This window comes from Dendrobates tinctorius, unplaced genomic scaffold, assembly GCF_039654945.1.
Source record: "Dendrobates tinctorius isolate UK_male_01 unplaced genomic scaffold, ASM3965494v1 ptg000158l, whole genome shotgun sequence".
Taxonomy (NCBI): domain Eukaryota; kingdom Metazoa; phylum Chordata; class Amphibia; order Anura; family Dendrobatidae; genus Dendrobates; species Dendrobates tinctorius.
Genome location: NW_027361825.1, coordinates 21,663,570 through 21,679,883, shown reverse-complemented (window position 1 = coordinate 21,679,883; position 16,314 = coordinate 21,663,570). Strand labels below are relative to the sequence as shown.

General features: G+C 45.0%; 1 protein-coding gene across 5 annotated transcripts; it reads right to left on the bottom strand.

Moving 5' to 3' along the window:
* Nucleotides 1-398: 398 nt before the first annotated feature.
* On the bottom strand, nt 399-12,547 carry LOC141051931 (ADP-ribosylation factor 6-like). 5 transcript variants are annotated; one of them, XM_073549067.1, is made up of 3 exons: nt 12,276-12,453; nt 1,868-2,439; nt 399-1,668 (listed from the first exon to the last, which is right to left on the bottom strand). In XM_073549067.1, the coding sequence occupies exon 2, from the start codon at nt 2,408-2,410 to the stop codon at nt 1,883-1,885; it is 528 nt and encodes a 175-aa protein (XP_073405168.1). In that variant the 5' UTR covers nt 2,411-2,439; nt 12,276-12,453; the 3' UTR covers nt 399-1,668; nt 1,868-1,882. The 5 variants fall into 5 exon arrangements, with proteins under 5 accessions (XP_073405168.1, XP_073405169.1, XP_073405171.1 ...); XM_073549068.1 differs by lacking the exon at nt 12,276-12,453 and adding an exon at nt 12,497-12,547 and having other exon boundaries at nt 399-2,439; XM_073549070.1 differs by having other exon boundaries at nt 399-2,439; nt 12,256-12,453.
* Between the last annotated feature and the right edge of the window lie 3,767 nt (nt 12,548-16,314).

The window sequence follows — 16,314 nt, the reverse complement described above, 5'->3', positions numbered from 1 at the left end:
GTAAAAAGTGTCTATAGGGGCGTCACATTTATCATCCAGCAAGAGCCACTGTGATAAATTTGGGTTATCTTCCGATTGCCTAGGCAGGATTATGAGATCTGACCCTCATGCAACTATTTTGGAAAAATAAAAAACAAAATGGAAATTTATGGGGGGGGGGGGGGAATAAATGAGAATGGGTGACTTCTAGACCTACCTGCAAAAGCTCCTTGACATCTGGTCATCCTGCACAATTCACACAGCATCATAAAATAACATACTGAACTCACCACCAGAAAAGCTGCACCACCAGCTACAGGCAAGTGTGCACACAGTTCTATAGCGGAGGACAGACATGTTCCTTTTCTCCCACAAGACACCATATAACAAATGCACAGTCCCGACACACAGAGCCCAAGTTTGGATGCATTATTGAGCTTTTATTGATCAGTTGAAGAATTAAGCAATACAACATGGAACAAAGTCCTACTGAAATCAAACATTTTGGAACAGAAATCGCATTTGTGCAGCGGACAGGAGAGCAGAAAGAAAGAGGGAGACTGCATAGCTCAGCACTGTATGTCAGTCGGGAGGGAGTCGCCTCCCCAATGTGTCAGCAGGCAGGAGGGCTAATGTCGGACACTATTGCCCATAGGGGGCTGGAAGACTGAGCCGGACAAAATAAAGAAAACGTGTATGTTGGCCTCATAATCAACGATGAACACTGCATTATAACAATACACGTGGGACATGGCTAAACCGCTATTCACACTATTACAGGACAATAGACCTTGTCCGTACAGTTAAGTGCAACCATGTCAGACTCAATTATTAAGTCTTAAGAGGGGAAGGGCAAGTGGCAAAAGTGACGATAAGTTCCGAGGCTTAGTGTACAAACTTTAATTTTTTGGGGGGTATCCGTAAAAAGTTTCATCCTATTCTATAGTGGACCACATAAGTGACGTGTGAACACAAATTTAACATTTACGAGACAAGTCAAAAATGGTCAAAAGACCAAAAATGGAGACGAGCTATGAAAAAAAAAAAAAAATGTTCTGACGAGCATACAAAAACAAAACACAGGCTTATGCGGTACCAAACTTTAGTTAAAAAAAAAACAAAACAAAAAAAAAAAAGGAATGATGGTCAGATCGATTGTACGATGGATAATGTATGGAAATAGGGAATGACGCTTACGAGCCGGCCATTTGAAGGAATGGTCACCCATATAATGCATAGAAGGGATGGGTCCGCCAGAAAGGCGCTGCGTACTGGGGGAACACCTGCTACGGCATCCGTGTGTCCAGAAAAAGGCGTATGGACGGAGGGTGGACAGCCCCTTTAAGAGATGTCAAACACAATCAAGTGATTTAATGTACAGGCACCAGTCTGGAAAGAGAAACGACATGTTAGGAGGTTACTGCACCCGCGGTAATGTAACACTGAGACATTCAACCTGCACAGACTTTGCTGCCTTTCATCGGAAACCATATTTTAATACCGGGGGCTGTGGTGATTTTTGCTGCCAAGCAAGAGGTAACCAGCCCTTTTTATGTTAATATTAGGGACACAGACAAGAGCGTTGGTTGCTGAGGTCTGAAGGAAGAGCGACCGCTCGACTTGTGTTAATCGCTTCACACTACTTGTTAAGGCAGATATCGCAGGGGGCCGTCAGAGTTCTTTGCAGCCCTGCAACTCCAAAAAAAAAAAAAAACAAATTAAAAAAACAAAAAAAAACTCCCTTTAAACTTCCATTACATAACAAAACGGTTCCCCCAGATTTGGTTGATAAAGATTTACTCCTTCAAAAGCTCCTCTACTGAACCCATAAAAATCAAGAGGAAAAAAACAAATAAAAATCATATTAAGAAAAAAAAAAAAAAATCACCATAAAAAGAGGAATTTAAGATTTGTAGTTTGATGTTAGCCACATGAGACCCTCGTAAAGTCCCTCTCCAGTGTTGGCACAAGATGGCTGGACATACCAGTTCCTGTCCCTGATGCGGGTTAGTCCCAGCTTTTCCTGGATTTCGTGAGGCTTCATTGCATCCACCAGGTCCTGTTTATTGGCGAAAATCAGAATGATGGCATCCCTCATTTCACGGTCGTTAATGATGCGGTGGAGTTCTTGCCTGGCCTCATCGATGCGATCTCGGTCAGCACAGTCTACCACAAATATGAGGCCCTGCGTGCCTGTGTAATAGTGCCGCCAGAGAGGACGGATCTTGTCCTGGCCGCCAACATCCCATACGTTGAACTTAACATTCTTATAGGTAACCGTCTCCACGTTGAAACCGACCGTGGGAATGGTCGTAACGGACTGGCCCAGCTTCAGCTTGTACAAGATGGTCGTCTTCCCAGCGGCGTCTAGGCCCAACATCAATATCCGCATTTCTTTGTTCCCAAACACCCTGGATAGCATATGCCCCATGATGGTGGCTTAGAGTCCATACAGCTGGGCTACAAAGGGGGAAAAAAAAAAAAAAGATGAATAGCAGGAAAGCAGAAAAATATATCAAGAAGTATAAAAAAAAAAAAAAAAAAAAAAAAAAAAAATCGACTTGTTCAAGAATCAACCTGTTCTGTCAAATTGTGGAGAAGAACTTTAAGGCTGTGTACCCACGTTGCGGATTGTTTACGGAATCCGCAAAGAATCGCTGCGTTTCCAAACACATAGGAATGCATGAGATCCACTTACTTTCTGCATGTGGCTATGCCCACCAAGCGCAAAGTGAGCGGCCCATGTGCGGATGGTACCCACGCTCTGGAGGAGAGGAGACTGTCCTCCAGGCCCTGAGTACCATATCCCTGTAAAAAAAAAAAATAAAATCTGGTTATACTGACCCTCCGGCGTCCCGAGCAGCGTCCCCAGGCCTCAGCAATGCTCCTGTCAACTCCCGTTCCCAGTAATGCCTTGCGGCAAGGACCTGTGATCACGTAGTGGTCTCGCGAGACCGCTGCTGTATCGCGAGACCACTACGTCATCAAAGGTCATTGTCGCAAGGCATCACTGGGAAAGGGAGCATCGCTGAGGCCTGGGGACGCCGCAAGGTGAGTTATCACGATTTTTTTTTTTTTTAATTATTTTTAACATCTATCTTTTACTATTGTAAAAAGTTGGTCACACTTGTCAAACACTATGTTTGACGAGTGTGACCAACCTGTCAATCACATTCCAAGCAATGCTTCAAATCACTTGGAATGCGCTTGAATTCCGCACGCGAAAATCGCATGAAAAACGCTTGTTTTCGCGGGAAAAACGCATGCGAATTCCATGTGTTTTTCCCGCGGCGGGAGTTGCGGAAATGCTGCGGTAATTTCCGCAGCATCTCTGAAACGTGAGTACATAGCCTAAGGCCTCTTTCATACATCAGGTTTTCGCCGTCAGGCGCGATCCGGCGCTTTTGACAGAAACCGGATCCGGCGAAATGCAATGCCGGATCCGGTTTCCCCCCCCCATTGACTTGCATTTGCGCCGGATCGCGCCGGATGGCCATGCGTTTCATCCGGTTTTCGCCGGATCCGGCAATGTGTCGCGATCCGGCGTCTGGAAAAAACGGCTACTGTAACGTTTTTTGTCTCCGGCGTAAAAGCCAGACACGCCGGATCCGGCGCGTCCGGCTTTTTCACACAATGAAAGCCTATGAGCGCCGCAATGCGCCGGATCCGGTTTTTTGGTCTGAGCATGCTCAGTAGCTCTGCCCACAAGACATATATAAAAGCAAGACAGTGGGACCCACAGCCACACCCAACATGCCACCCAAGAAAGCAACCAAGCGCAGCAGGAGAAGGCAGGAGACCACTGCAGCACCATCAGCACCACCACCACCCCAAATGGAGCAGCAAATGGAACATGCTGAGGAGGGGAGGCCAGCAGCAGATGAGAGACGGTAATTATCAAATCCCCCATTCCTCCAAACTAGGGCTATTGAATATCAAGATATTCATTGGCCCTTTGTTTCTCTTTATTCAACAGCCGCCCAATAGATGCAGCAGCAGCAGCAGCAGCAGCAGCAATGGCAGCAGGTGGAACACCACTCACAGGCATGGAGTGTGGCCACCAGGAAGACAGCACATCATCTTCTGGGAGCCCTCCCTCGCATCGTCAGCGTTTGACGGTAAGTTTTTATTTCCAAAATCCATCATCTCTGTAATATATGTCTATTCATTGCCTTTTATTTCAAAACAGGATTCACAAGATGAAGAGGAGCTCCCTGAAGAAGAAGGAAGGGGTGGACAGACACTTGGAGTGGGCTCACAATTTCTTAAGTTTTTTGCATCAAACGCAGAAACACAACATCACACTACACACAACACATAGAAAACAATGTTCTGCAGACCACACACAGCAAACAAATGCCTACATCCAAAGACATAACATTTTTTGTTTTCTTCTCTAGTCTTCCCAATCTGGTGCTCGGCCAAGAGGTCCTCGCAGTGCCTCCCAGGGTCGTCGGCGACAGCAACGCGGCGGTCACCAGCGTGTAAGTATAAATATTTTTGCTTTGTTTTTTTGCACTTTTTATTTCATTTCTTTTGTGGAGGCTAATTATGTTATTTTTGTCTTTTTCTTTAACAGCCTTCACAGCGTGCTCCCGACTCTGACGGTGAGGATGGAGGACTCGATGTGGACCACCTCATCGATCTCGTCAGAGAAAGGGAGCCGCTCTGGAATATGGCTGACCGCCGCCACGCTGACCTTATCGTTACCCGACGACTCTGGGAGGAAATCTGTTCGCTCCTTGTGGGCCGCTGGGAGGACCTCGAAGCTCGGGCCCAGATTAAAGAGCGTAAGTATATACAGTACCGGTTGCTTGATGTAAACCAGTGTTTCCCGAACTCCAGTCCTCGTGGTCCCCACGGATCATGTGTTCAGGATTTCTATTTACTATGGAAATCCTGAAAACATGACCCCTGGGGACCATGAGGACTGGAGTTTGGGAAACACTGATGTTGTATACTAACCACTCCTTTCTCGTTTCAGGGAACAGAATTGTGAATCGGTGGCGGTCTGTGAGGGATCGTTTCAAGAAGGAGTTCAATAAAGAGATGCGGGCCCCGAGTGGATCTGGAGGACGCAGGAGCAAGTACAAGTACGCAGAAGCCCTGTCGTTCCTCCGGGAAACAATGGTCACTAGAAGGTAAATATTACACACCACATGTGAAAAAAAATGTTAGATGTAAATTTTTTTTTTCAGCCAGGGCCATACCACGTCAGTATTTTAATTGTTTTTTTTTCTCTTTATTCCACAGTACGGTGAGCAGCACTCGGGAGCCTGCACGATTGGACCCTTCTGAGGCGATCCCTGAGGAGACCGGCACCGAGGGACACTTCGACCGCCCCGGTACATCTGCACCTTCCCAGCCTTCCCACACATTCGACCCATCTGTCCCATCCACCAGCACAGGAGCATCGTGGCCGCCTACATTACATGAAGCTGCTGGTGAGGAGATCGCTTTCCCTTTACCCCACCCTTCTGCCCCCTCTAGTACACCTGCGGGTACTGGGCGGCAGCGGCAGAGGGGTCAGGAAAAGACTTATGCACCAGAGTTCTTGCATCTGAATGCATCTTTCCAGAACTGTCTAAAAGTCTTGTCAGAGCAAATCTCCGCAGGCTATCAGCAGATCAACTCCAGCATTCTGGAGGTGAAGACACTTCTGCAAACCATGCATTCAGAAGCAAGATCTTCGCCAAGCCACACCTTTTTCAGGTCTGTTGTGGAGCGCATGGAAACGCTCTCTCCTGCCCAGCAGATGCATGTAATGCATTCATGCCACGCTGCTCTCCAGCAAGTTACCTCCCAACCTCCTCCACCCACCACAGTAGTTCCTCCACCTGCACCCCCTCCAGCCACTTTCCATCCTCCCCCTCCTATTACATCTACACCCCCTCCAGCCACTTTCCATCCTCCCCCTCCTATTACATCTACACCCCCTCCAGCCACTTTCCATCCTCCCCCTCCTATTACATACCATCCACCTCCCCAGCACCAGCAACCTCCCCAGCACCAGCAACCTCCCCAGCACCAGCAACCTCCCCAGCACCAGCAACCTCCCCAGCACCAGCAACCTCCCCAGTACCAGCAACCTCCCCAGTACCTGCAACCTCCCCAGTACCTGCAACCTCCCCAGTACCAGACATCTCCCCACTTCCAGCAACCTGCCCCGTACCAGACATCTCCCCACTTCCAGCAACCTGCCCCGTACCAGACATCTCCCCACTTCCAGCAACCTGCCCCGTACCAAACTCCTTCCCCATACAACTTGCCATCAACATCATCTGCTCCTACAGTCCCTGCCCAACCCTCCACCACCTCTTCTGCTTCCCACATGTCCACCCATTCTGTAGTTTTTTCCACACCTTCACCTCTAACTGTTCCTTCCCCACCACGATCCCAGTCCTCTCTCCACACTCCCAGTGTCGAAGTGTCCCGCAGCCCCTCCAGCAGTATTTCCACCACACACTACACAGATTTATAATGTGTGTATTTAAATAAAAATGACCAGTTTTATGGTTTCAAAGCTTTATTAAACAAGTTTATTAAAATTTTAAAAAAAGTTTACTAAAAAAAACATTTTTCAATAAAAGTTAAATTATTTTACACTGGTTGTCTGTCATTTCTTTCTGCGGCGAAAAAGGTTAAATACAGGGTATTTAAAAGGTGAAATGGTATTCAAAACTAGGTATATAACTGTGGGTAAATTTTAGCTTTTTGCCACAGTTGTGTTCCTGGTTGTGTTTGAAGCAAAGTATTTCACCTAAAAAGTTGTGTTTATTGTTGGTGATTTCCTAACAATGTACACAACTTTTGTTAAAAGGTGAAATACTTTGCATAAAACACAACCAGGTACACACCTGTGGCCTAAAGCTAAAAATAGTAAGACCATGACAAGATAGCCAACTTTGGTTGGCAAAGGTATATACTGTTGGTCCAGAAGGTACACAAGTTTGGTTAGGGCACTAATCTTTCACACTCTGTCATCCTGCCAGTGTACTCTGCCTTGAGGTGACAAAGTATAGTGCAAAATTGTCCCTCATTACTGAAACCGTCACAGAACTTCTAGTGGTAATGTCATGGTAATCTTGCAAGGTGGTTTCTTCAGAGGTGTCCTCAATGGAAATGGGTTCCTTGCAGATAACAAAATTGTGGAGTACCACGCACGCTTTGATCACCTCGTCCACAGTTTCTGTCTTGAGGTTGATCGCAGTCAATAGGACCCGCCATTTGGCTGTCAGAATACCAAAGGTACATTCAACCATTCTTCTTGCTCTTGTGAGGCGGTAATTAAAAATGCGTTTTGGTCTTGTCAATCCTCTGCTAGAGTACGGTTTCAAAAGGTGTTCTGACAGCTGGAAGGCTTCATCCCCTACACAGACAAATGGCATAGGTGGACCAGATGTTTGCGGCAGCGGTCTAGGTGGTGGGAACTGGAAGGTGTTTCCATACAGTTTACGCCCCATGGCAGACAGTTTGAAAACTTGAGAGTCATTGGAGCGGCCATAGGCCCCAATATCAACCGCAATAAATTTGTATTCCGCGTCAGCGATGGCCATGAGGACAATTGAAAAATATTTCTTGTAATTGAAATATTCCGATCCCGATCCAGCTGGCTTTACAATGCGGATATGTTTCCCGTCCACAGCGCCCAAGCAGTTGGGAAACTGACATATCTGTTGAAACTTGTCAGCAATTTCAATCCACCTCTCTGTTGTGGGCTCTGGTAAAAACTCTTCAGCTAAGGAGTCCCACAGTGCACGGCATGTGTACTTCACAATTCCAGATATGGTGGAAATCCCGAGTCTGTACTGGAAATGCAGTGACGAAAGGGATTCTCCAGTTGCAAGAAATCTGTGGGGAATTAAAAAACAATCAATTAGTTTTAAATCACAGCATTACATACCAAAACTGACCTATAACACTTGGAGATACAAACTACCACCAACAAGATTGCAGTGAAAGTGTGCTCTGATGCGAGCATATCCAATAAATGTGGCTTACCTTAAAGTCACCATCAGACGCTCTGCGGGTGAAACAGAAGCGGCAATAGGTGTCCGCTTTTCTTATGAGGTGTGCAATGCGCTCCACCAAGTAATCAAAATTCTCCATTTTCATCCTAACATATACAAAAAATTTATCCGGGTTTCGTCGAAGGTCCATGCAGAGTGTAGAATAGACCCCACGCGTCATTCTCTTGGCTGTGATGGGGTGGATCCACAAACGTCGTCTACGATGCCTGATGCGCTGCTGTCTCGCTCTCTCCTTCTCCAGGACAATCACCCTCAAATGATTCGCCTCCGCTATAAAATCCGCCAAATTCTTCAAAATATTTCCAATGACAACATCCATCTTCGCCAGTAACTTGCTCTTCTCTCCAACCTGCACTTTCTCCTCTACAACCTGTCAAAGAAGGGCTGTAGGAACATGCTATATATAGTTTTCCAGTAGCCAATCCCGTTCGGAAGGCCACAAGGGTCAATTTTAAAAACCGGATCCGGCGTAATCCGTCGAAAAACGGATGAACCGGATGAGACGGATCCGGTTTTGTCTGTCAAGAAAAAGATGGATCCGGCAGAAAACCGGATCCGTCACATCCGGTTTTACGAAACATTTGCCGGATCCGGCGTTCCGGCACGACGCCGGATCGCGCCTGACGCCGAAAACCTGATGTGTGAAAGTAGCCTAAAAGGGATATTTCAACCTTATAAAGTATTGCGACAATATGCCGTCAGTTTACGATCAAGCTAGAAGACCCGAATGGATCCTGGGACAGAAGGGGCTGTGGCTCCAGTGTAGAGTTACTTCCCCCATTGCAATGCTAAAATTAAAAAAGGGCCAGCTGCTTTTCCTTCATGCCGGGCGGCCACGATTGCTGCTGTACAGGGAAATGCTAGAAAAGGACATTGTGCAAGAACAGAGCTGTTCACCCATCATTTCCAGGATTGGTAGGGGTCCCAGATTTCTGGCACCCATCACCCCTCCTAGCGATGTGCCTTTTTTGCAAAAAGAATACCCCATCATTTCTTATTTTCTCTTGGTTAAAGGGTTATTCCCATCTTTAGAAGTTATCACCTATACATATGATAGGTGATAAATTACTGATCGGTGGAGTGGGGCGGCCAACCAATTCTGAAAACAGGGCTCTGCGGAGACCAGTCTGAATAGAGCGTTGGCTGAAAATTAGGACCACCACTTCTTCCATCCTTTATGAGACTGTCGGCGATAAGCGAATCGCATAGAGAATATCCAGCCATTCTTGGCATCTGACACCGCTGTACACTACTGGCCAGATGAAGGCAAACCCCCCCCCCACCCCCCCCAAAAAAAAAGAAAAACGACAACACTTTGGGATTCTGTAATGCCAACGTACTTTTATAAATACGCTAAGAGGGCACCACATCTTTGTTCCCTCACACGTGATGTGAACGCAGTCTTACATGCATTCCGATAGACGGACTTCATTACAGCCACATATGGAGGTGTCCACAAAGGTGAAAACGGCATGTCTCCTTAAAATGGGATCAGGGATATATCAATGATCCCCTGTCCTGCTTGGCTTCTTCTCTAGAGACCCCCCCAGTCAGTGCATGCAGAGAGATAATAACCCAATTATGCGGTCCTCAGTATGTGACAATTCTAAATACAGAGGCACCAAAATCAGATGCACCTTTTCTCTAATCTATGGCATCCCAATGTAGAAGTCGCTACAGGTGCCACGAGTCAGAAATCAGATTGTACACGACCAGACAGCCTATAAGCACTAAACGGGACAGCAAAACATTAAAAGCTGTGTGTAAGTGGTGCCACCCAAAAACAACGCGTGGAACAAAATGTAGTTGGAACGAGCTCAGACAATGGATTCAGTGTAAGCAAAGGTCAGAGGGGACATTACTAACGGAGGCACAATGCGGGCAGACAAGCCAATAGCTCATTCTCTGTACAGAAAAAGTACAAGGGACCCAACACCGCTACTCGCCAAACCTCTCCACTACTAAAATTAATCTGCATCAGTGGCTAGTAAGATACATAGTAGTATGCAATAGCAAAAAGGAACAGGAAACCCCTGGAGAGATTTCCTATAGAACGGAAACTCGTGTGGGGATGGGGCACTCGTGACGTCAGGACAGACTTGTACAGGACACAGAAGCCTTGGCCACTTGGTTTTGATTTTTAGCATGGAAAAAGCACATTATTTCAAGACTCTCCCGTTATCACCTGCCTGAGAAAGCCACAGGATATGTATCTGAAATGAAACTGGACCCACATGCAGGTTTTTAGTGAATGGAAAAACCTCCAAAATTATTTCTTAAAAGGCACGGTAATGGTTTTTTTCCCCCTCTCAGGGTATGTGCACACGGCGTCTTCAAGACACCAGTGGAAACACCAAGTTTTCCAGCCCCAAAAAGCCAGCCGTCGTCTTTGTGAAATGTGTATACAGTCATCTTTGCTGTATACTGTAAAAACAAACGCCGCCCTAAAGAGGAGCACTTTACTTCTGGTTGGATTTTCAATGAACTTCTGAGCCAAAATCCACATCAAAAACTGCTTCAAATACTCCATTAATGGATATCCTATTGATGTCAATGGGAAATCACAAAGAGTGCACATGATGTGGGATTTCCCCCCCCCCCCCCTCAATCGGAAAAAGCAGCAACTTGTCAATTGTTGAGTTGTTTGTACTTGGGGGAAGGGTAAAAAAAAAAAAAAAGTATATGTGGTACATAGTGTCTTTTTTACATATGAATCTCAGAGCCAAAAATAAAAATTTTGAAGGATTGAGATAGATAGATAGATATATATATATATATATATACACACACACACACAAACTGGGGTTTCCCAATTGGAATCAATAGGAAGCTTATCTAAAAAGCTTTTGATGTGGATTTTGGGGCAGAATGGAGTCCAAAAACTGACTGTATCCGGAGAGTACATTCATGTCTATAAATTTTCTGCAAATATCAGTCAATGATTTGCAGAGAGACACATTATAAAATCGATCTGACATTTTGATAAGCAATGCACATTTTTTATATAGATGATAAAATCCATATCACAGGACTGATTTTTTTTATTGCATCATTACTAGACGGAAATAAACCCCTCCCTGTGAAAACATACACTTAAAAAGGGGTTTAAAAAAATTAGCTCAAACAGGTAATCTGCAAACAAACAAAAAAAAAAAAAAAAAATACATATTTATATGGATGTATGCAAAGTCACTGCTGCAAAAACCCACCGAGACCACCAGAGAATGCCTGCCAGGGACCAAACAGGATTTTTAGGCCTCTTTCACACATCCGTTTTGCGCTGTCAGGTGCGATCCGGCTTTTTTTTTTGTAAAACCAGATCCGGCGAAATGCAATGCTGGATCCGGTTTTTCCCCCATTGACTTGTATTAGCGGCGGATGGCATTGTGGTTCGTCCGTTTTTTGCCGGATCCGGCTACTTGTCTCATTCCGGAGTCTGGAAAAAACGGCTACTGTCACGTTTTTTGTCACCGGCGAAAAAGCCGGAAGCGTCGCATCCAACGCTTCCGGCTTTTTGCCACAATGAAAGTCTATGGGCGCCGGAATGCACCGGATCCGTTTTTTTTAAGTCTGCGCATGCTCAGATCCAATTGGCCAGACCCCAGGAAACAGATATAACCTGCTAGACCGGCAGAAAAACGGATCCGTTTCTACAGTTCTCCAAAATTTATGCCGGATCCGTTTTTTCTAAAAATAGCCGGATCCTGCCTGACGGCAAAAAACTGATGTGTGAAAGTAGCCTAAGTACTAGTTCACACTCCCAGACAACCCCTTTAAGCAAACACTGAACTTTTGAGCCTGGATAGCATTTCTGCAAACTTTCCACCAGCAGACATATGGCGGCCTCTTGTCCGCATTCACTGACAGCAAGCAGAGATTGTGAGAAGGTGAAGGAAATGAGACGCAATGCATACTAGAACGCTTCCTGAGACGGATTGGACCACCACCCCTTTAATAAGTGAGAGCCCCCATCCCTGGCTCAGTGCTAACATCCTCTCTCCCAGGTCACAAATCAGAGGGGTGCAGGCACCAAAAAGTTAAAGGTTCTACATACCCAAGGGAGGAATACCCCCATCATCCACCACACCCCATCCATTTTAACACATGCACATCCCAAACAAAGACCAATTATTAAAAAAAAGAAGCCTCCATAGTCCCAGTGCACAGCTGTGAGGTGACAGCCCTGCAGCACAAACCCACCACTCGCACAAACACTGTCCTAAATCCCTCCCCCACAGCCGGTTACCTACAGAACCGAGCACGTACATTGCCCCCCGGTGTCACAGCTGCAGCAGCTCTCAGCAGTCCCGGCTCCTGATCCGGAATCGGAAGGGCGGCGGGCAGCAGAACCACACCGAAACCAGGCGCGCATGCGCGCTAACCCGCCCACCCAACGCACTGCCATCAAACTGCCGTAGCCTGACGTCTGCGCATGTCCAATGCCCTCGCCCTGGTTCAGCCAGCGTAACACGCATGCGCAGTATTACCTCCAACGCCTACTGTTTCACCGGCACAATGTCCATTCAAAAAAAAGAAAGCTTTATTGGCCCGTGTGCGCATGCGTGCTCCTCTTTTTCTTTATTGAGCAGTACTTTTTGTTTTTTGGGGGCTCCAGAGCTGAAGTCACAATTATTACTTGTCTATTTGTCAAAAATTTGCTTGATGCATTTTATTGACCCACCTTTAGTATGGATTTGCATCTGGCAGAAAAAAAGCACTCCCGATGCCTAAGGCTGTGTTCACACACAGTGGTTTTTTAGCGGTTTTTACCACGGTTTTCACTATAAAACCGCTAAAAATAAGCTTCCCAGTCATTTCTATGCATTTTGCACTTTTTGTGCACATTGATGCCTTTTTTACCGCAAAAAAAACGCATCGCAGTAAAAACCGCAGCATGCTAATTAATTTTGTGGATTTTTCCGCGGTTTTGGCTTCTTCCATGCGGTTTGAAACCGCTGCGGAAAAAACCGCATCAAAAACGCGCCGTGGAAAAATAGGTGCGGTTTCTGGGAAGGGATTCAGGTTTTTGAGCCGAAATTTTCTGCAACGTGTGCACTTAGCCTTATGTGCACTTATACCATTAATTATGGGGGTCATAATGATATTTTTTTATAATATGTAATGGGGTATTAGAATATCAAATAGGGTAACAGTGCACTGTTGAGCCCCTGTCACAAAAACTAAATTAAAAAAATAAAATAATGCATAATAATAATTTTAATAGTGACTTTCTATGGCAACAACATATGCCACAGCACTTTACAATTAATATGGCCTAAATCGGTAGGCTCCAATGCTAAATCTCCCAATATAGCCCCCAGTTCTCAGTGGTCTTCAATGGTATTCTTTTAGGCCTATATAGACACCAGGCCCTGGGGGAGAACTGCAGCCCCTGCATCCACTATGGTTACGCCCCTGGGGACAGCAATGCCATGAAAGAACCCACAAGAAGACATTAGGGTCCAATGGGCACCATTAGTATCCGGCTTGTCACCGATCTGGCACTCGGTATTTTCTGGTTCCTTTGATTGCGATGGAACGTAAGGCCAGAATTAATAACGCCGATCAGACCCCAACGTAACTGTATGGGTGGACATATTGTCAGTGGAAACAGATACAGGACGGAAAATCAAGGAACAAGTGATATCAGATTTTATGATAGAGGTAGTATATTCACAGCCCTTCTAAAGCTTTTATGGAAAGAGCAATCCACAGAAAAGGAGCAGTTTGGGAGAAGTACAGTACTGAGCACGAGAATGGGATGTGGCTATCATGAAGGAAGTCATGGATTACAACTTATATTTCCATTTTCTGCACATGCTTATAAGTCTCTGATCATAGGTCCGTTATAAGAAGAGACTGGCGCATAGCAAATGTGGTGCCAATATTCAAAAAGGGCTCTAAAAGTGAACCTGGAAATTATAGGCCAGTAAGTCTAACCTCCATTGTTGGTAAACTATTTGAAGGATTTCTGAGGGATGTTATTCTGGATTATCTCAAAGAGAAGAACTGTTTAACTCCATATCAGCATGGGTTTATGAGGAATCGCTCCTGTTAAACCAATCTAATCAGTTTTTATGAAGAGGTAAGCTATAGACTGGACCAAGGTGAGTCATTGGATGTGGTATATCTTGATTTTTCCAAAGCATTTGATACCGTGCCACACAAGAGGTTGGTACACAAAATGAGAATGCTGGGTCTGGGGGAAAATGTTTTTATTAACAATGTATGTTAATGTATTTATTAACAATCTGGTAGAAGGTTTACACAGTAAAATATCGATATTTGCAGTTGATACAAAACTATGCAAAGCAGTCAATACAAGAGAAGATAGTATTCTGCTACAGATGGATCTGGATAAGTTGGAAACTTGGGCCGAAAGGTGGCAGATGCGGTTTAACAATGATAAATGTAAGGTTATACACATGGGAAGAAGGAATCAATATCACCGTTACACACTGAATGGGAAACCACTGGGTAAATCTGACATGGAGAAGGACTTGGGGATCCTAGTTACTGATAAACGTACCTGGAGCAACCAGTGCAAGGCAGCAGCTGCAAAGGCAAACAGTATCATGGGGTGCATTAAAAGAGGTCTGGATACACATGATGAGAGCATTATACTGCCTCTGTACAAATCCCTGGTTAGACCACACATGGAGTACTGTGTACAGTTTTGGGCACCGGTGCTCAGGAAGGATATAATGGAACTAGAGCGGGTACAAAGGAGGGCAACAAAATTAATAAAGGGGATGGGGGAACTACAATACCAAGAGAGATTAGTAAAATTAGGATTATTTAGTCTAGAAAAAAGGCGACTTAGGGGCAATCTAATAACCATGTATAAGTATATAAGGGGACAATACAAATATCTCTCCGAGGATCTGTTTATGCCAAGGAAGGTGACGGTCACAAGGGGGCATTCTCTGCGTCTGGAGGAGAGAAGGTTTTTCCACCAACATAGAAGAGGATTCTTTACTGTTAGGGCAGTGAGAAACTGGAATTCCCTGCCTGAGGTGATGGTGATGGTGAACTCAGTCGAGGGGTTCCAGAGAGGCCTGGATGTCTTCCTGGAGCGTAACAATATTGTATCTTACAGTTATTAGGTTCTTTAGAAGGATGTAGATCTGGGGATTTATGCTGACAGAATAAAGGCTGAACTGGGTGGACAAATGTCTTTTTTTGGCCTTGCTATGTTAAACGGAATAAGTGATCTGTGGCATCAGTTACATAAACGGAAAGAAGAGGGGCAGCATGAGATATTTAACTTTTTTAGAACAAGAAACAAAAAATTCCTCAATGCAGAACGTTATAAAAAAAAGTCCAAAGACGGAATTTCTAATAATCGATGGGACACCTCTGCTCCCCTTTATATAACTGACAAAACGGAACACTTATCCGTTTCTCTGTTCCTATAACGGAGTGCCTGACGACATCTAGCCATACAGGGACGATTGTATTGCTTGTGCACCTCAATGAGGTTGAACTACAGGTCTAGAGATGAGATTTAGAACTTAAAAGATGGCATCCTGATTTTAGAAGAGTTCCCCCCCCCTCCGGTAGATCTTATCGCAGGGGCTCTTACTGGGGAGTTCCCCACCAGAAGCTTCTCATTCAATTAGTGTACATGCACAACTGAGCAGTAAATGGTCTCGTATAGAAAACCCATTTCTAAGTAACCTCTAAGGGAGGTCTAATTTGTACAGGGGAGTTTACAGGATCATCATCTTTTAGCCAGGGGGAGAGACACGAATAGCGCCTCTCTCTCTAGAAGACCCATCCAGTCCTGTGTTATGCAGACATCTCACTGATTTTAATAACCCTTGTGTAATGTTTGATTTCCCCTGGGGAGGCGCTTTTACAGTATCAAACACGATACAAAACAAATTGGTGATAAAGCTGTCTCAAGCATCAATGATAAATAAAATACTGAAGAACTATAAGTATATTAGACACATATCTTATAGGTTCATGACAAAATTGCAAGAGTCGAAAATATGTGAACTTGAACCACATCTATAAATGTTCCAGACTGTAGGATCCCTGCGTGACTCATGTTTATTCTTTTTGATTTTTTTAGTGCTTTTTCAGGTGTGTTCTAAGCAGAATCCACCAGAAAAAGGTGGCACGGGTTGTAAATGGAGTGCTGATAGCATTGTCATGGTAGGCAATGCTAGAGGCCCCGTTGTTTGCCATGTTGGTAGATCTATGAAACCCCGTCACAGGCTACAGCAGAAGTATAATTTTATAACCCATGAATTGTTACAATATAGTATTGTAGAAGCAATGGCAAGTGTCCAAGTTC

Coding starts and splice junctions, on each gene's coding strand:
- LOC141051931 (XM_073549068.1), bottom strand. CDS start 2,410: ATGGGGCATATGCTATCCAGGGTGTTTGGGAACAAAGAAATGCGGATA.